The sequence below is a fragment of the Dermacentor variabilis genome, chromosome 5 (assembly GCF_050947875.1).
Source record: "Dermacentor variabilis isolate Ectoservices chromosome 5, ASM5094787v1, whole genome shotgun sequence".
Lineage (NCBI taxonomy): Eukaryota > Metazoa > Arthropoda > Arachnida > Ixodida > Ixodidae > Dermacentor > Dermacentor variabilis.
In genome coordinates, this window is record NC_134572.1 from 28,479,053 (window position 1) to 28,492,208 (window position 13,156).

At 43.2% G+C, this 13,156-nt stretch overlaps 1 protein-coding gene across 7 annotated transcripts in view; it reads right to left on the minus strand.

Moving 5' to 3' along the window:
• The window catches only part of LOC142582386 (uncharacterized), an 85,015-nt gene that overhangs the window by 7,147 nt on the left and 64,712 nt on the right, over positions 1 to 13,156 (minus strand). For 6 of the 7 annotated variants that reach the window (XM_075692047.1, XM_075692045.1, XM_075692044.1 and 3 more), the window contains 4 exons: positions 12,782 to 12,889; positions 12,592 to 12,717; positions 10,300 to 10,413; positions 2,478 to 2,567 (listed from right to left, as the gene is read on the minus strand). In XM_075692047.1, coding sequence (XP_075548162.1) covers positions 2,496 to 2,567; positions 10,300 to 10,413; positions 12,592 to 12,717; positions 12,782 to 12,889 — 420 coding nt within the window. In that variant the 3' untranslated portion in view covers positions 2,478 to 2,495. The remainder of the gene's footprint in view (positions 1 to 2,477; positions 2,568 to 10,299; positions 10,414 to 12,591; positions 12,718 to 12,781; positions 12,890 to 13,156) is intronic. The other variant, XM_075692046.1, reaches the window with a different exon arrangement.

Below are 13,156 nucleotides of genomic sequence, written 5' to 3' on the forward strand. Positions count from 1 at the left end.
AGACCGATGACCGTATTGCTTATTTCTCACGTTTAGACTATGTTCTCACAGTCACTCATTAAGACACCTTCCTGTCTGTCCAATGTATTTTTTCCCCGCAGGACAGCGGAAGTTTGTAAACAACAGCTTCTACACAGCCCACTAATGTTTTAAGATGATTTGTAGAGCATCCAACAGCTCGCTTATGGTACAAGTCCATTAACCGACCTATTTTCACTAGTTTTTCTGGCGCTGAAAAGACCCCTTTTGTGTTCACATAGCTGCCCATTTTCTTAAGACTATGTGCCAATCTATGCAGATAGGGCACTACTGCTACCTTCCCTATGCTTTCCATTCGTTGATTTGCCACGTCCCAAGTCTTACTGTCTGAATAGCAACTCTTTAGCAGCCCTTCTATGACCGAAACCTACACTGACTCTGGAAACTGCTCCTGATAACCTTCCCAAGTGATCCATAAGACTCGTATAGATCTTATGGTGGCAAGATTTCTTTAACACATTTACAAAACACAAGTTTGCAATGCTCTTCTTGGCAAGCTTCGAGTGGGCCAACCGATACGTAACAGGGGCTCATTAGCCCTGGGTATTTACACCCAACACGTGTGCCATTTTGTGAGCTTAAGCTGAATATCCAGGAAATGCAGTATGTTATCAGTTGGCTTTTCAACCGTGATAGTGAGTGGGTTGAGGCCTGCGGAAAAAACTTGGTAGAGCTTATCTGCTGTTGAACATGTGCCTGGTTCGAAAAATAGTCCTAAACGTACCTAACAGCTTTAACCACCCTGTGCTCCGACAAGGTTCATGACGGTCTTTTGTTATGGTGCGCTAGAAAAATATCGCTTAATATAAGCGCTACACATGAACCAATGCAGACGCTCTGCTTTTGCATGAATATTTTGTCATTCCATGCTGCATAGGTAGAGTGAAGATAGCAACAAGCATATCTAAATACCCTGAACAGATAAACTGGCTTAATTTTGAAAAGCAACCGCACTTTGTTCATCGATACACACTTCTACGAATGCTATTAGTTTTTTAGATAAGTAGTACAAGTCATTTATGTCAAAGGAGCAAGCTGATATGGTTTTGTTCATAATTTTCTTTCAGGAAATCCACGATTTCTTCGGAGCTTTTAACCAAGAATGGGTCGTCAATATTAAGAATTCTGAGTTTTTCTTGCAAGAAAAGAGCAAACTTTTTCTGCCATGACCTGGTTTTCGAAACTACTATTACTCTTAGCGGGCACTCTGGTTTATGTGTCTTCGCACTAAACATGACACGAACGCATCCCGACTTTGCATTGTCAATATCATGAAGCTACTAAGACCTGCCATCTTGCACAGATGCTTTTTTTCATCTCCCTTCTATCCTTGTCCACTGGCGCTAAATATACTTTCCAAGCCAATTTACCAACACGCCCAACAAATGGCAATGCTCTTCCTCCAATCTGCGAAGTAAAAGGAACCACTAAACTGAAGTAGCCACTACAGCAGTGAAATTCCTAAGTTTGAAATCGCCTAATTGAAGTAGATGGATAATTAGAACTGCTCTGTTGGTCCCGGCAAAGTCCTATGTATTTGAATAGAGAAAAACTTAATCGAAATAGAACTCCAAAAACCCTGCAACGGTTATTTCACACAAAATTCCTCATACAAACGGACTGCATTTTGTACAAACCCAAGTCAAATGCAAAAGTTCAATGTGTCGCAAGTTCCCGTAACATGGTGTGCCATAAAAATGACAAGAAATGACGTGCAGGAACTCGAGACCGAATCGAAGCACGCAGAGCGGCAAGTGCTCTTCTTTCCTGCCCGGCTTAAAAGAAGCAGGAATAAGCCTTCAGTGCATGCTTGATCACATTACCACACTCACCTCATCACACGCTCATGGAGGAAAGAAGATTTTGTTAATGCAAGCTCAGTGACAGTGGTTTTGGTTTTGCGCACGGTACCCCACAACTGATCGGGCACTCTTTAAAGAGGTTCTCCTTAGTTCAAACTTCATTATATTGAAATAAATTTACAGAACCGATGGAGCTCAAATTAACGAGATTTTACCGTATTCAGTAATGATCTTCCATGATCCATACGCTCAAATTTTGTAACTAGGCACCTTTAGTGTGCATGCAAAGGGACTGGAGTAGAAGGGCTCTTCTCAAACATCTCATTGCAGGAATCGAACAGCATTACTGACCCCAGTGACTACACTTCAGCCTAGGGCTAACAGTGCCATCTACTTAATAGAGACTAGAAGAAAGAGTCAAAGCACATTTGTGAATATAGGAGGAAGATGACATTGGCATTTTAACTCATGGTTCTACCCCATGAGAATGTACGTCTACAATGTGTGTAGAAACTCTGCAAAAACTAGGCCATTTTTTCAGTAAGAGCTCATGAGCAAAACAGAAATCAGTGCAGGAGGTGAGAGGCAGAGTAGTGAAGTAGACAGGATATGTTTGAAGTGAGACGGACAACTCACCATCTCACAATATGGAAGTTAAGAGGAAGTTGGCTTGCCTCCTTTCCTCTTCTTCTTTGCACGAGCCCCGCCTCGGCAGAGGGCATGTGGCTGAAAACGTTTTGGGCCACTCTTCACAATTAGACTGCAGTGGTGACGGATGCCTCTACAGCAATTGCACTCGTCTATTGAGCAGCCAACTTTGAAAGCTCAACACTAGTTTGTATAACAATGGGAGTTGCAACATTCGGCCCCTTGCACACACACCATCCTTGCATAATAAGTGTGGCTTAACTATAAAGGGCTATAATGCATAATACTCTAAATTCTACAACCAAGCGAGGCCCATACAATGTGCTCAGATGCATAAAAACTGCACAATGCTTGGCATACAGCTTTGAACAACAACTTGCATAGCAGCTTGCATCTCAAACATGAGTTAGCTAAGAATACGTCTTGCAAGCTGCAAAGTGCGACAGCACCCAGCATGTGTGAGACTATGATGGGTGTCACAACGAAAGTTCTGCTGCTTGCCAGTAAAATCCTGTGCATAAGCAATCTTCGCAGCACACACAGCGCCAACAATAAATTTCCACAGTAATTGTCCATGCAATAGATTGGTGCATGGGAAAGGTACTTAAATAAAAGCCAGGCAGACCATGTGCAATGTGCCCAGCTTTTGGTACCACAAGCACAACCCAAATGCAACATATAGCTGAAGCATGAGGACACCAAATGGTCAATTAGTGCAAGAAATGAAGCAGTCAAAATTTGCGGCATAATAATAAGGAATGTGATGCTTAGCCAGTTGCCAGTGCAAGCCGACATGCCCATGCCTTCTCTGCCATAAGTAACACTGATGAATGGGCAGCTGTGAAATTCCAGTGCTAGCAACAACATTTTTGGTACTCAGCAAGAATGACAATAATGAAAAACAGGAAAAACCAAGTTAGCTCAGCTCCGCATAGAGAAAAGATTGCCACAAACGTGACATGCAAAGCAGTTCCCTTGAGAAAGGAAGGGGAGGGGAGGGCTGTCTTGTAGCCACCTGTTGAGTCATAAAACTTTCAAATTCAAGAGCATACCAGAACAGTTAGCATTGTGGGGGGTAATGACCATGCACAATATAGCATTTTCCCACATGCCAGCCTGCTATCACATGCAGAGTAGCTTCATGATTGATTAGAAACAGAGGTAAATTTTCCCAGCACTGATCTTTCAACAGCTTTAGATAAAAGTATAACTGCTTTATCACACAGAACAATAATTTGGTGAAAACAAGCAAAGCGCACCAATGTACCCAAGTGTCAAATAAATCTAGTTGGTTCACTGCTGATGAGAAAACAGCACAAAGAACGTGGACATAAAGAGAGAAGAAAGCATTTGCGCATTTGGCTTCTTTTTTCATGCCCCCTGAACTGTTTTCTGGACACCAATGAGCTTAGCAACTGCATATAATACAGCACACAAATGCAACATGGATATTCTTAAAGGGACCGTAAACAACTACGCTAAAGTAGTTTAGAATGGTAAAGTATTTTTTCAAACCTCATGTCATTAACTTGGCAGAAAGAGGTTCGTTAGTACTGGAGACAATGAAGTTAAAACTGGCCTTTCTTAAATTTCATGCCGAAACCTCAGTGCTGATTGTCAGTGTGACATTACTGCTTTTGAAGTATATGTTTATTCTATTCAGGCTGTTTTGGACAAGAAAATGGTCTTGAAACTTGCTAGGGTTTAGTTGGTGGTTACCTATGGAATGCAATGCAGTCCTTTCCCGATAAGCAACTACAGTCAACAACCGATTTTTAACACTTTCGCAGCATCACCACCTACCCCATGGAGCCAATATATAAGAACGCCTGAAATTTCAGACGCTGAAACCCTTTATTGTCCAATTTTCGCGACTTTTCGCCCTGACAGCAGGTCCAAAACAGCATTAATCGAAGCCATCAACACTACAATTTTGATTACCTAGCAACCTCGAACCAGTACTCTCGCACCCAATCCCACTGGCAACCGTAGCCACCATTGCGGCAATGCTAGGCCTTGCCGTTTCAACATTAATTGCCAAGCTTCTTGCTGCTCAGCGCTGTGTTTTTCACTGAAAGAATTCGTCGCTGTCAACAATGGCGCCGACTTTGATTTTGCCATCCTCACCAATGGCTTCGAAGTGCAGAAAGCGTGGTAAGTATTAAACGTGGCATAATGCCAGTTTACACAAGTCAGCTTCGCCGCAGTACAGTGATGTCAGGCGGTGAAGCATATGCGATGTATTGCGGTGAAGCATACTAAGAAAGCAATGGGGTCACTGTTATGGGACACAGCAGCGACGTAGCCAGAAATTATTTTCGAGGGGAGGGGGTCGGGTTCTCCGCTGACTACTACCACTCCTTGCCCTCCTCCATCCCCCCCTCTGTGTGTGTGTGTGCATGCACGACTGCTCAATAAACCCACACATGCTACCTGAAGGCACCAATGTTGCCCCTTTCTTCTCATTCATTACATAACGAAGGTCTTGAATCCGACAACATTGATGCCTTCAGGTAGTATGTGTGAGCTTATTTACCCATTGCCTTCCCCCAAAAAGATCACATACTCGTGACATGTACGTCAGAATGGATGTTCTACATCCGCCACCAAGGTTTGCACGTAGTGGCACTGGATAACCGTCCCAAGGTTAGTTCTAGTAGTAAAAAGTAAATACCAAAGTAAGTTGATAGGAAAACAGCTCTGCAGTAGCTCAATTGATAAGAGCATCACACGCATAATGCAAAGACGTAGGATCGTTCCCCACCAGTGGCAAGTTGCTTTTCATCCACTTTCATTTCCATTATTTTATCATTTCTTGAATTCAATTAGTAAGTATAAGTAATTTTCCCTATGTTGTCCTTGGTGTCTTTGTTTGTTGGCTTCTTACAATGTTCCAATGTTATTGTTTGCAGGCCAGACTTGTTGCAGCCCAGGTACCAGTGCAGATCACTATTGTTTTTTAGCCACACCTTCTGGTGAGTGGCATGGCCTCGGCTACATAAGGAAGAGGGCGGACACTATTTTGCAAGTCCCCTATCCCTTAATCGCGCTTTCAGCATTGTGGCCATGCTATATTATTCTAGATTTAAACATATAGGAACGAAGCTTTGCGCTAGAACGTCGATAGTATCATACGATGCAAGTTTCACTCACTTTCAGAGACCTGCTGTTGGACATGTTTGAAGAGATGCTGAAGAGAAGACATGTTTGAAGAGATGAAGAGATGTAAGTAATTTGTGATCATGGTATTGTAGTCATCACGCGATGCATATTGTTATTTGATCAAACTCGGGAATCGATGAGGGAGACAGTCTGAAGCAGGGCTGCTTCTTGTTTAGAAGCCTTCGTGAAAATTACAGCATCCGTAGTTGTCAGTAAAATAAGGACCACTAGCTCCAAGAGATTTTAAAGCATCGCATCTCCCAATACCTGTCTATTCTTAAAATTGCCAAGAAGTTTAGTTAGGATGGGCTCTCCGCAGCAAGCAGCACATGTTATAACAGACTAGGCGAGCCTCAGCTAGGCGATTGCCACAGCCGTCTGGTGTCGAGCGATCAGGCAGTGACGAGACACTCTCCCCATGTCCCTAATTATCTACTATCCCTATGTCCCTAATTATCTACTACCTTTGTTCCTTATGCCTTTTATGCATCTACTCCGCCATTCCCCCCCTTGTGACCATCACCCCCCTCCCCCTCTTAAAATTATTTTCCATTAGTTACTTTCCCAATTCAACAGGTTGTTGAACGGAGTGGCAGCACCAAAGATTCCTATATTTCCATTTCTGCATGGACTTCAAGGTCATTCACCTACCTGCCCTACCACTTGTTGTTCTTGTGGTTTGTTAGCTTCCCTGGCCCAGTATCCCTGTTCTTGGTACATTCTGCCATGCGTAAATAAGCATTCTGTAGGTCTTTCTTTCTTGTTCTGTATTTTGCCCTGTTTTCATTCTTGGCAGTGTGTAGAAACTAGCCTAACAGCAAGTTCTTTTCAAGTTTATTATCATAATGAAAGTCAGAGACAAGGTAAAGAAAAAGAAGGAAAGGGGGGGGGGGTGCTTATTATGCCTTTCCTTGATAAGCAAGTCGCAATATTTTCTTAATGTTTTTGTTCCACGCAGCATGGTCGGTCAAGTACCACAAATGAGAAGCTCTTTGACAACACAAAGGCCTGGTGGGGAACAACAATGCCCCCAAGTTTTATGCACATGCTTGTCCTGTTTTTATCTGTGTGTAGAATTTTTAGTGCTGATCCCCTCTCAGCATTTATGTGGAATTAAGGGACCCCTCAACAGGCCCCATAGCAAATTTTGGTTATACACTGGAAGTTGTTACGTGTTCTCTAGGGAGTGTTCCACCACAAAAATTTTTCAAATCAGCTCATTTATAACAGAGGTAGAAATATTTCAGTACTGCGAACCCGTGATTTCAGGAGGTGAGCTCCACTGCCAAGCAAGACTCTCTCCACATGCCTCGTTTAGCCTCCGCAAGCAAAATTCCTTCCCTGCGTTCTCCCATACCGGACCTCGAGGATGGCATGACGCATACGTCACGGGCCCTGCCTTCATTTTTTTTATCCTCACTTTTACTACGGCGCGGCGCACTTCCCCTGACAGCCTCGCACACAAACTGTTGCGATTGTCTTCCTTCGTACAGAGCACTATTTTGCGTGCTGTGCACGAGGACACCTGACTAGCGGTATAACTTGGTGCTACACGAATACTGAGGCAGACACAAGCAGATCACAGAGCATGATTCCATGCGGGAACACGGCAGAAAATTACATAGTTGCGGGGTTTGCAAGCGCGACTGCACGGTGTGGGAACACGCAGACGAAATGGAAGTAAATCTCTCTTGCTGCAGTGTGAAGTAAAACAAAAACATTCAGACATTCGGCTTGCGCATTTTATTATTTTGCTAAGCTTTAATTCGTCTATTCAAGCAACATACTACCCAAATAACAGATGTTGCCTCGAATAATTCTCGAAGTGTGTCACCATGAGCGACGTCACAGTGCGAAAATGTGTACATAGGTGCACTAGCACATGTACGTCATCCTCCCGATTGAAGTATGGCGGCCGCAAGGAGAAGAAAAAATGGCGTTCAGTTTGAAATTTTAGGTCTATCCACAGCGGGTAGCGATGTAATACTTTGCAAACATGATCGTTATCGCGCAATGTATGCTCTGCACTTGACAGCTCTAAATGCCCAGACCTGGTGAAGGGCCTTTTAAATAGAGGTGAGCCACGAGAGGGCCACAATGTTCTGTGCATGAGAGAATGGATCACCCCATGACACCATGCTGCACCCTTAGGACTGCTACTAGACCTTGCCTTACTTTCACGCTGAAGCTTTGCCCTTCATCCATGCCGCTCATTCGGAGCCCACCTCCTGAAACTTTCTGTTCCGTGGGAAAGGGGGCTCGTTAGAAAATATCAAGGGAGAAGCCCCCCCCCCCCCCCCCCCACCTCTGGCACCACCAATGAGACACAATATGCATTCCTTAATTATACAAGCATGCACCAGCCAGCTCCTGTGACAGTACAAGCACCAATACCCATAATAGGTGTACTTGCAGGCTTTCCAAGCTATTTTTGATGTGGCTATGCCAATTTGAGCTATTGGGAGCTGTAAAAGACATGCATTCATTTTTTTCGGGCTGCCTGATTTTTTGTGCCATTTTCGCAGCCCTTAGGAATTGCGAAAAATTGTACATTGACTGTACCTATACTCGAGTTCATGCTGCCAAAATGATGTCATTGCAAGCTGGTGTGGAGCCTTCAGATTGGTATCATCATGCATCTTTCAATTTTATATTTTTTTCTGGCTTATCAAGTCTCTTCTCGCAGCAGGAATGGCTCCTTTGCTATTGCAGAAGAATAATTTACAAATGCAGCTTAACTCAATATTTCTCTTTCGAGTCACTTTAAAAGTGCCTTTCACAAGTAAACTTTTCTTTATTGACAAAAACAAAAAATAGCATGCACAATAAAGGCGCAGTGATTGAACCACCATGAGTACCCACCGACTACTAAGCGAATTGCAGAGGCCTGATTTTTTCACAGCACTATCTTTCAGGCTAAATCTTCAAACAAAATTTACTAAACTTAGCCGAAAGCGAGGTTTAAGAATTTTCGCGCGCTTATTCTAATATAAGGTTATTCCATGCCTTGAAAGTAGGGGATTTCATATACAGTCGGCTTCTATTAATTTGACCCTGACGGGATTGGCAAAACTGATCGAATTATCTGGCGGGTCGAATTTAACAAGATGCACAAAAACACAAAACTGCCAAAACAGACTGCCGATTCATTTAGCAGTATTTGCCTGCCTCTAACATGCCCCAAATCAAACACGTGCCCACTTTTTGTGTGTCTAAAGTAAAAAACTAACATACAGATGGCATTAAAGCTCCTAAACAATGTAGAAATCTAACATGCACCCAATTTTTTAACAACAAAAATGGGCAAGGATCACATAGTGCTGCACAATGGTGGCCGGTTCCTAAAGTCGGTTCAACGCGATATAGCTATGTTATGTGGGAAAGCGCACGAGCACCGGGGACACGGTTTCGCTTTTGTATCTGACCGCACCTCACTGGGAATTTATGGCACAACTTTCCTGGAAAAAAAGAAGCTGCGCATTACAATTGAGTAGATAGCATAGTCAGACATTGTGAGCTACGATTACTGCTTGGAAATATTTCAAGGGCAGGCCAAAAATAGGCAGTTTCGATGGGAGATGACGTATGTTTAACATATTCACTGTCCCCTAAGCTCTGCTGAGACAGATGCTGCCAATAAAGGGGTCGCTATTAGAGTCGCCACAGGGGTCAGGCAGGTGTGTGCCAACTGGTTAAGTTGGAATTACGCGGGAATGGCCAATTTTAAGATAAAAAAAAATTGGGCCCATAGAAATGCATTGGCGCCAGCCTGGACCTTCGGCCGAGATCGAATTGAACAGAAATACCTTATTAACCAGAATCGGATTAACTAAAGTCAACTGCATTAGTAAAGAAGATGTATCCTTTCCTGCATAGCACTGCTCATGCTCCTTGTTGCTGCACTGAAAATTTACGCCAAATGCATAGCTTCGGAAAGATACAAATGCCTATGTGTGCAAGCCACTGTCTATGCAGGCAAAGCAATTTATATCAAATTGCTTTGAAATGTAATTTTGATGAACTAAAACTAAAAAAAGAAATAAAAGAGCATTTTTTTACTCCAACTTAAAATGAAGTATTTTGCTTGTTTGTTTCTTTCATAGCTAAATATCTTATGTTAGAGGACAGTGATGGTGATCTTTGCAGTCTCTGCATGACACCTCCATGCTAGGCTCAAGTCATGGCAGCAGAAAAGCAAAAAGAATGAGCTTGCTGGTGCTTGCAACCATCCAATTTCAAAAGGGATTTTGATATCATCAATCCATCTTTCAGGCCACTTAGAGCACTGCCACATTATCTGGTTGTATTGGGCAGTGGTGCTGCTTTTTCTAAGTGTCTCCTGCTCAATGCTTTGAGGCTCTGAGAGTCTTTTTTTTACCACACCTTGCTCCCATTCTGAGCACTGGCCAGTAAATGAGGCAACAGACCTTTTCACTGTTTACAGTCTGAACACTGCATTCCGTGTAGTGCTGCAAGGAGGTGCAAATGACAGGCCCTGTACTCTTGCTATTTTTCTTGAACATGTGATTGTGCCCGTCAAAGAGAAATGCATATTATGGCAATGCCCAGGACATGCTTGTTGGAAAGGCCCATGAAAGTATGATGCAAAACTGAACAGTCAAGATGATAATTCCTAATTCCTGCTTACTTGTTCAGAGGTATGCTGTTTACTGCCCATGTTAGCTGCCAAGGGCTGTTGCTGTGCAGGTTTCTGAAGCTGGCGATGCCCGGTGTCGTCAGAACCTTGCCCACAACTGTGGACCTGCATACAAATGTTGCAGCCTTCAGAAGGTCGCTTGAAACCCCCCTGTTGTGTCTCAGCGGCTAGTGTTTTGCTGCTGAGCATAAGACCGTGGGTTCAGCTCCCCACCATGACAGTTGCATTCTCGTGGGTGTGGAATGCAAAACTGCTCAGGTCAAGTATGAAGCAACTAGCCTGTCAAGCAGGTGATCGGCTCCTTCTTGCTTTTCAACTCCACCTCGAAAGCCATGGCCTTCAATGGTCTGCCACACGTGATAGCAGCTAACACATATGCAACCGCAGCACTGTTTCACACTCTTACAATGCCATGAAGAAACAAAGAAATACAGAACTTCAACTCTGATAATATCACCAATCTTCCTATCATAACCTTCTTTAAACACATTCAGTGACAGCACATCACTCGACAGAGCTTTTAGGACTGCATCAAATTGTTTGCTCTACTAAAACATGTAAACCCTAATTTCAGAAATTGTCTGCTGCAAACATCACTTCATCAAATCAAGGTTCAGGTGTGTTCCTAACACAACTACATGGCTTTAACACACTAAATACACAGCGTGGCAGCAATAGCCACCCTCATTTATTAGTGACATCATCATCAGTCAATTTTAATTCCGCTGCACATAAAAGGTCTCTTCCAGAGATCTCGACTCACTTCAGTCCAGCACTATCTCAACATGCCCCATGACTAAAAATTTTGTGACCTCATCACTTCCTTTAATCCTTGGCTGCCGTCAATGCCCTTTTGTTGCCCTGAAAACACAGTTGCCTTATGCATTACATGCATTACTTGCCCAGATATTCTAGTTCACAACTGGAATATATAATCTCTCATTCATGCCACCAATATTTTAATCTCTTAATGTCAAAACCCCGACATTCTATTTCATGCATATCGCATTTATTTGAATATAAGGCAAGGTTTTTTTCTCAGAATCCTTAGAGTCGAAGTCACCCCCACCTTATATTCAAGGCTGGTAGATTCAGTTACTGTTTTGCCACATTTCCGGCGATCCAGATTTTAGAAGGCAGTGCAAATTGTAGCAACTAATAAGCCTTGGCAGGTGAGGCAGTACCACATTTACGAGCATGTAACCTGCACCGAGAATTTGAGAAATTTGACACTAAAGGTGGGGTACAGGCTATATTTGAATTTCATCTTGAGGAGCGACTTATACAGCAGCGCGAGTTGTGCCTTATGTTGTGGCTTCACAGCAGCACTGTGCACACTGCAGTGAAGTCACCACCTCAAGGTGAAATTAACATATAATCTGCACAGATTATTCAGGGGGCGTTTAATTAATCTGTATATAGGGCAATCCCCGCCGAGTCGTAAGTCTATATCGTAAGTCTATATCGGCTTATATTGGCGTGCATATGTAATTTCCGTTTCTTGGGTCCCCCAAGTGCATTCATGCCTTATAACTGTGACTAGCTTATAATCGAATCAATACAGCATATGCATTGCAATCCATTGGACAGGCTGCATGCTTGAATGTAGGGGGGCAGAGCGGAGGGAAAAGAAACAACAACGCATTGATGCTTTTCTTTTTCGGTTTTCACTGTTTTGAAGTGTAATCCTTGTCTAATAACTTTTCAAAGCTTGGTCGCCTCTACTCAACTTGCCTTCCTAGAAAATTCAGTTCAGCAGCATTTTCCCAAAGCTTGGCCATTTCTATTAATCTTATCTTCATAGAAAATTCAGGCCAGCAGCATTTGTCTAAATTCTAAGCTTTTTCTTTTAATAGAATATGACACATCAGTTTTATGAAAGCCCGCTAGGCGATGGAAGGTTCGTGAAAGGGAAAAGTTATCATCAACCCGACTGTAGCACGAGGCTACAAAGGAAATCCATGGGGAAGAATCCCACACTGGTTTTCTTAGCAGTTTTGTACTAAAGTCAGGTGGAGGACAATTTTTCTCGTATGTGTTTCTTTGTAGCTTTGTGCTACAGTCAGATGGATGCCAATTTTTTCCTTACACAGAATATGAAGGTAATGTCACCATACCTACACTACATCATACTCTGTGCAGTTTGTGTATAAATAAGCCACTTAGGACATGGGCCTCTACCAGAAAAACCAAAGATAACAAAATTTCAGGCTTGGGTTTCAGCAATCTCCTGACCTGCCGTCTCCCTCTAAAGATGTGGAAACGCTTTGATGATTGGCTTACCTGTTCAGTGGGCTGCTGCTTTCTGCTAGTATTAGCAGCTGCTGGAGGTTGATGTGGATGTTGCTGCATGTTTTTCTGGTGTAGGCGATGACCCACATCGCCCAAACTCTGTCCCCCACTGTGGACCTGCATGCACATTTTCCAGCTCAAGGAAGGCAGTCACAGATGCTAGTAGGGATGGCCTGCTCACCTGCTCGTTGAGGTGCTGCCTCTTGCCAACATGTGCGGCTGGCATCTGCTGGTGATGCTGCTGTACATTTTTCTGGTGCAAGCCAGCATTGTGACCGGCACCGCGAACCTGCACCAAAGTGTCAAAGACCTTAGAACTGACAGTGCCAGCTGAATGGACACAAGGTGAGAAGAATGTTTAAGAGAACTGTCTAGCAACATACAATGAAGGGCACAACATGATCATCACACAATGAGATGCACATAATACGATGTCTACCATAATCTAACGTATCAAGTGTGTTTCCACTGTTGCAATCAAGTACTGTACATAGAGGATTATGCTGAGTATAAATGCACTATGACGTGTGCCTCTAGGTAGGAGGTGACTTACAGT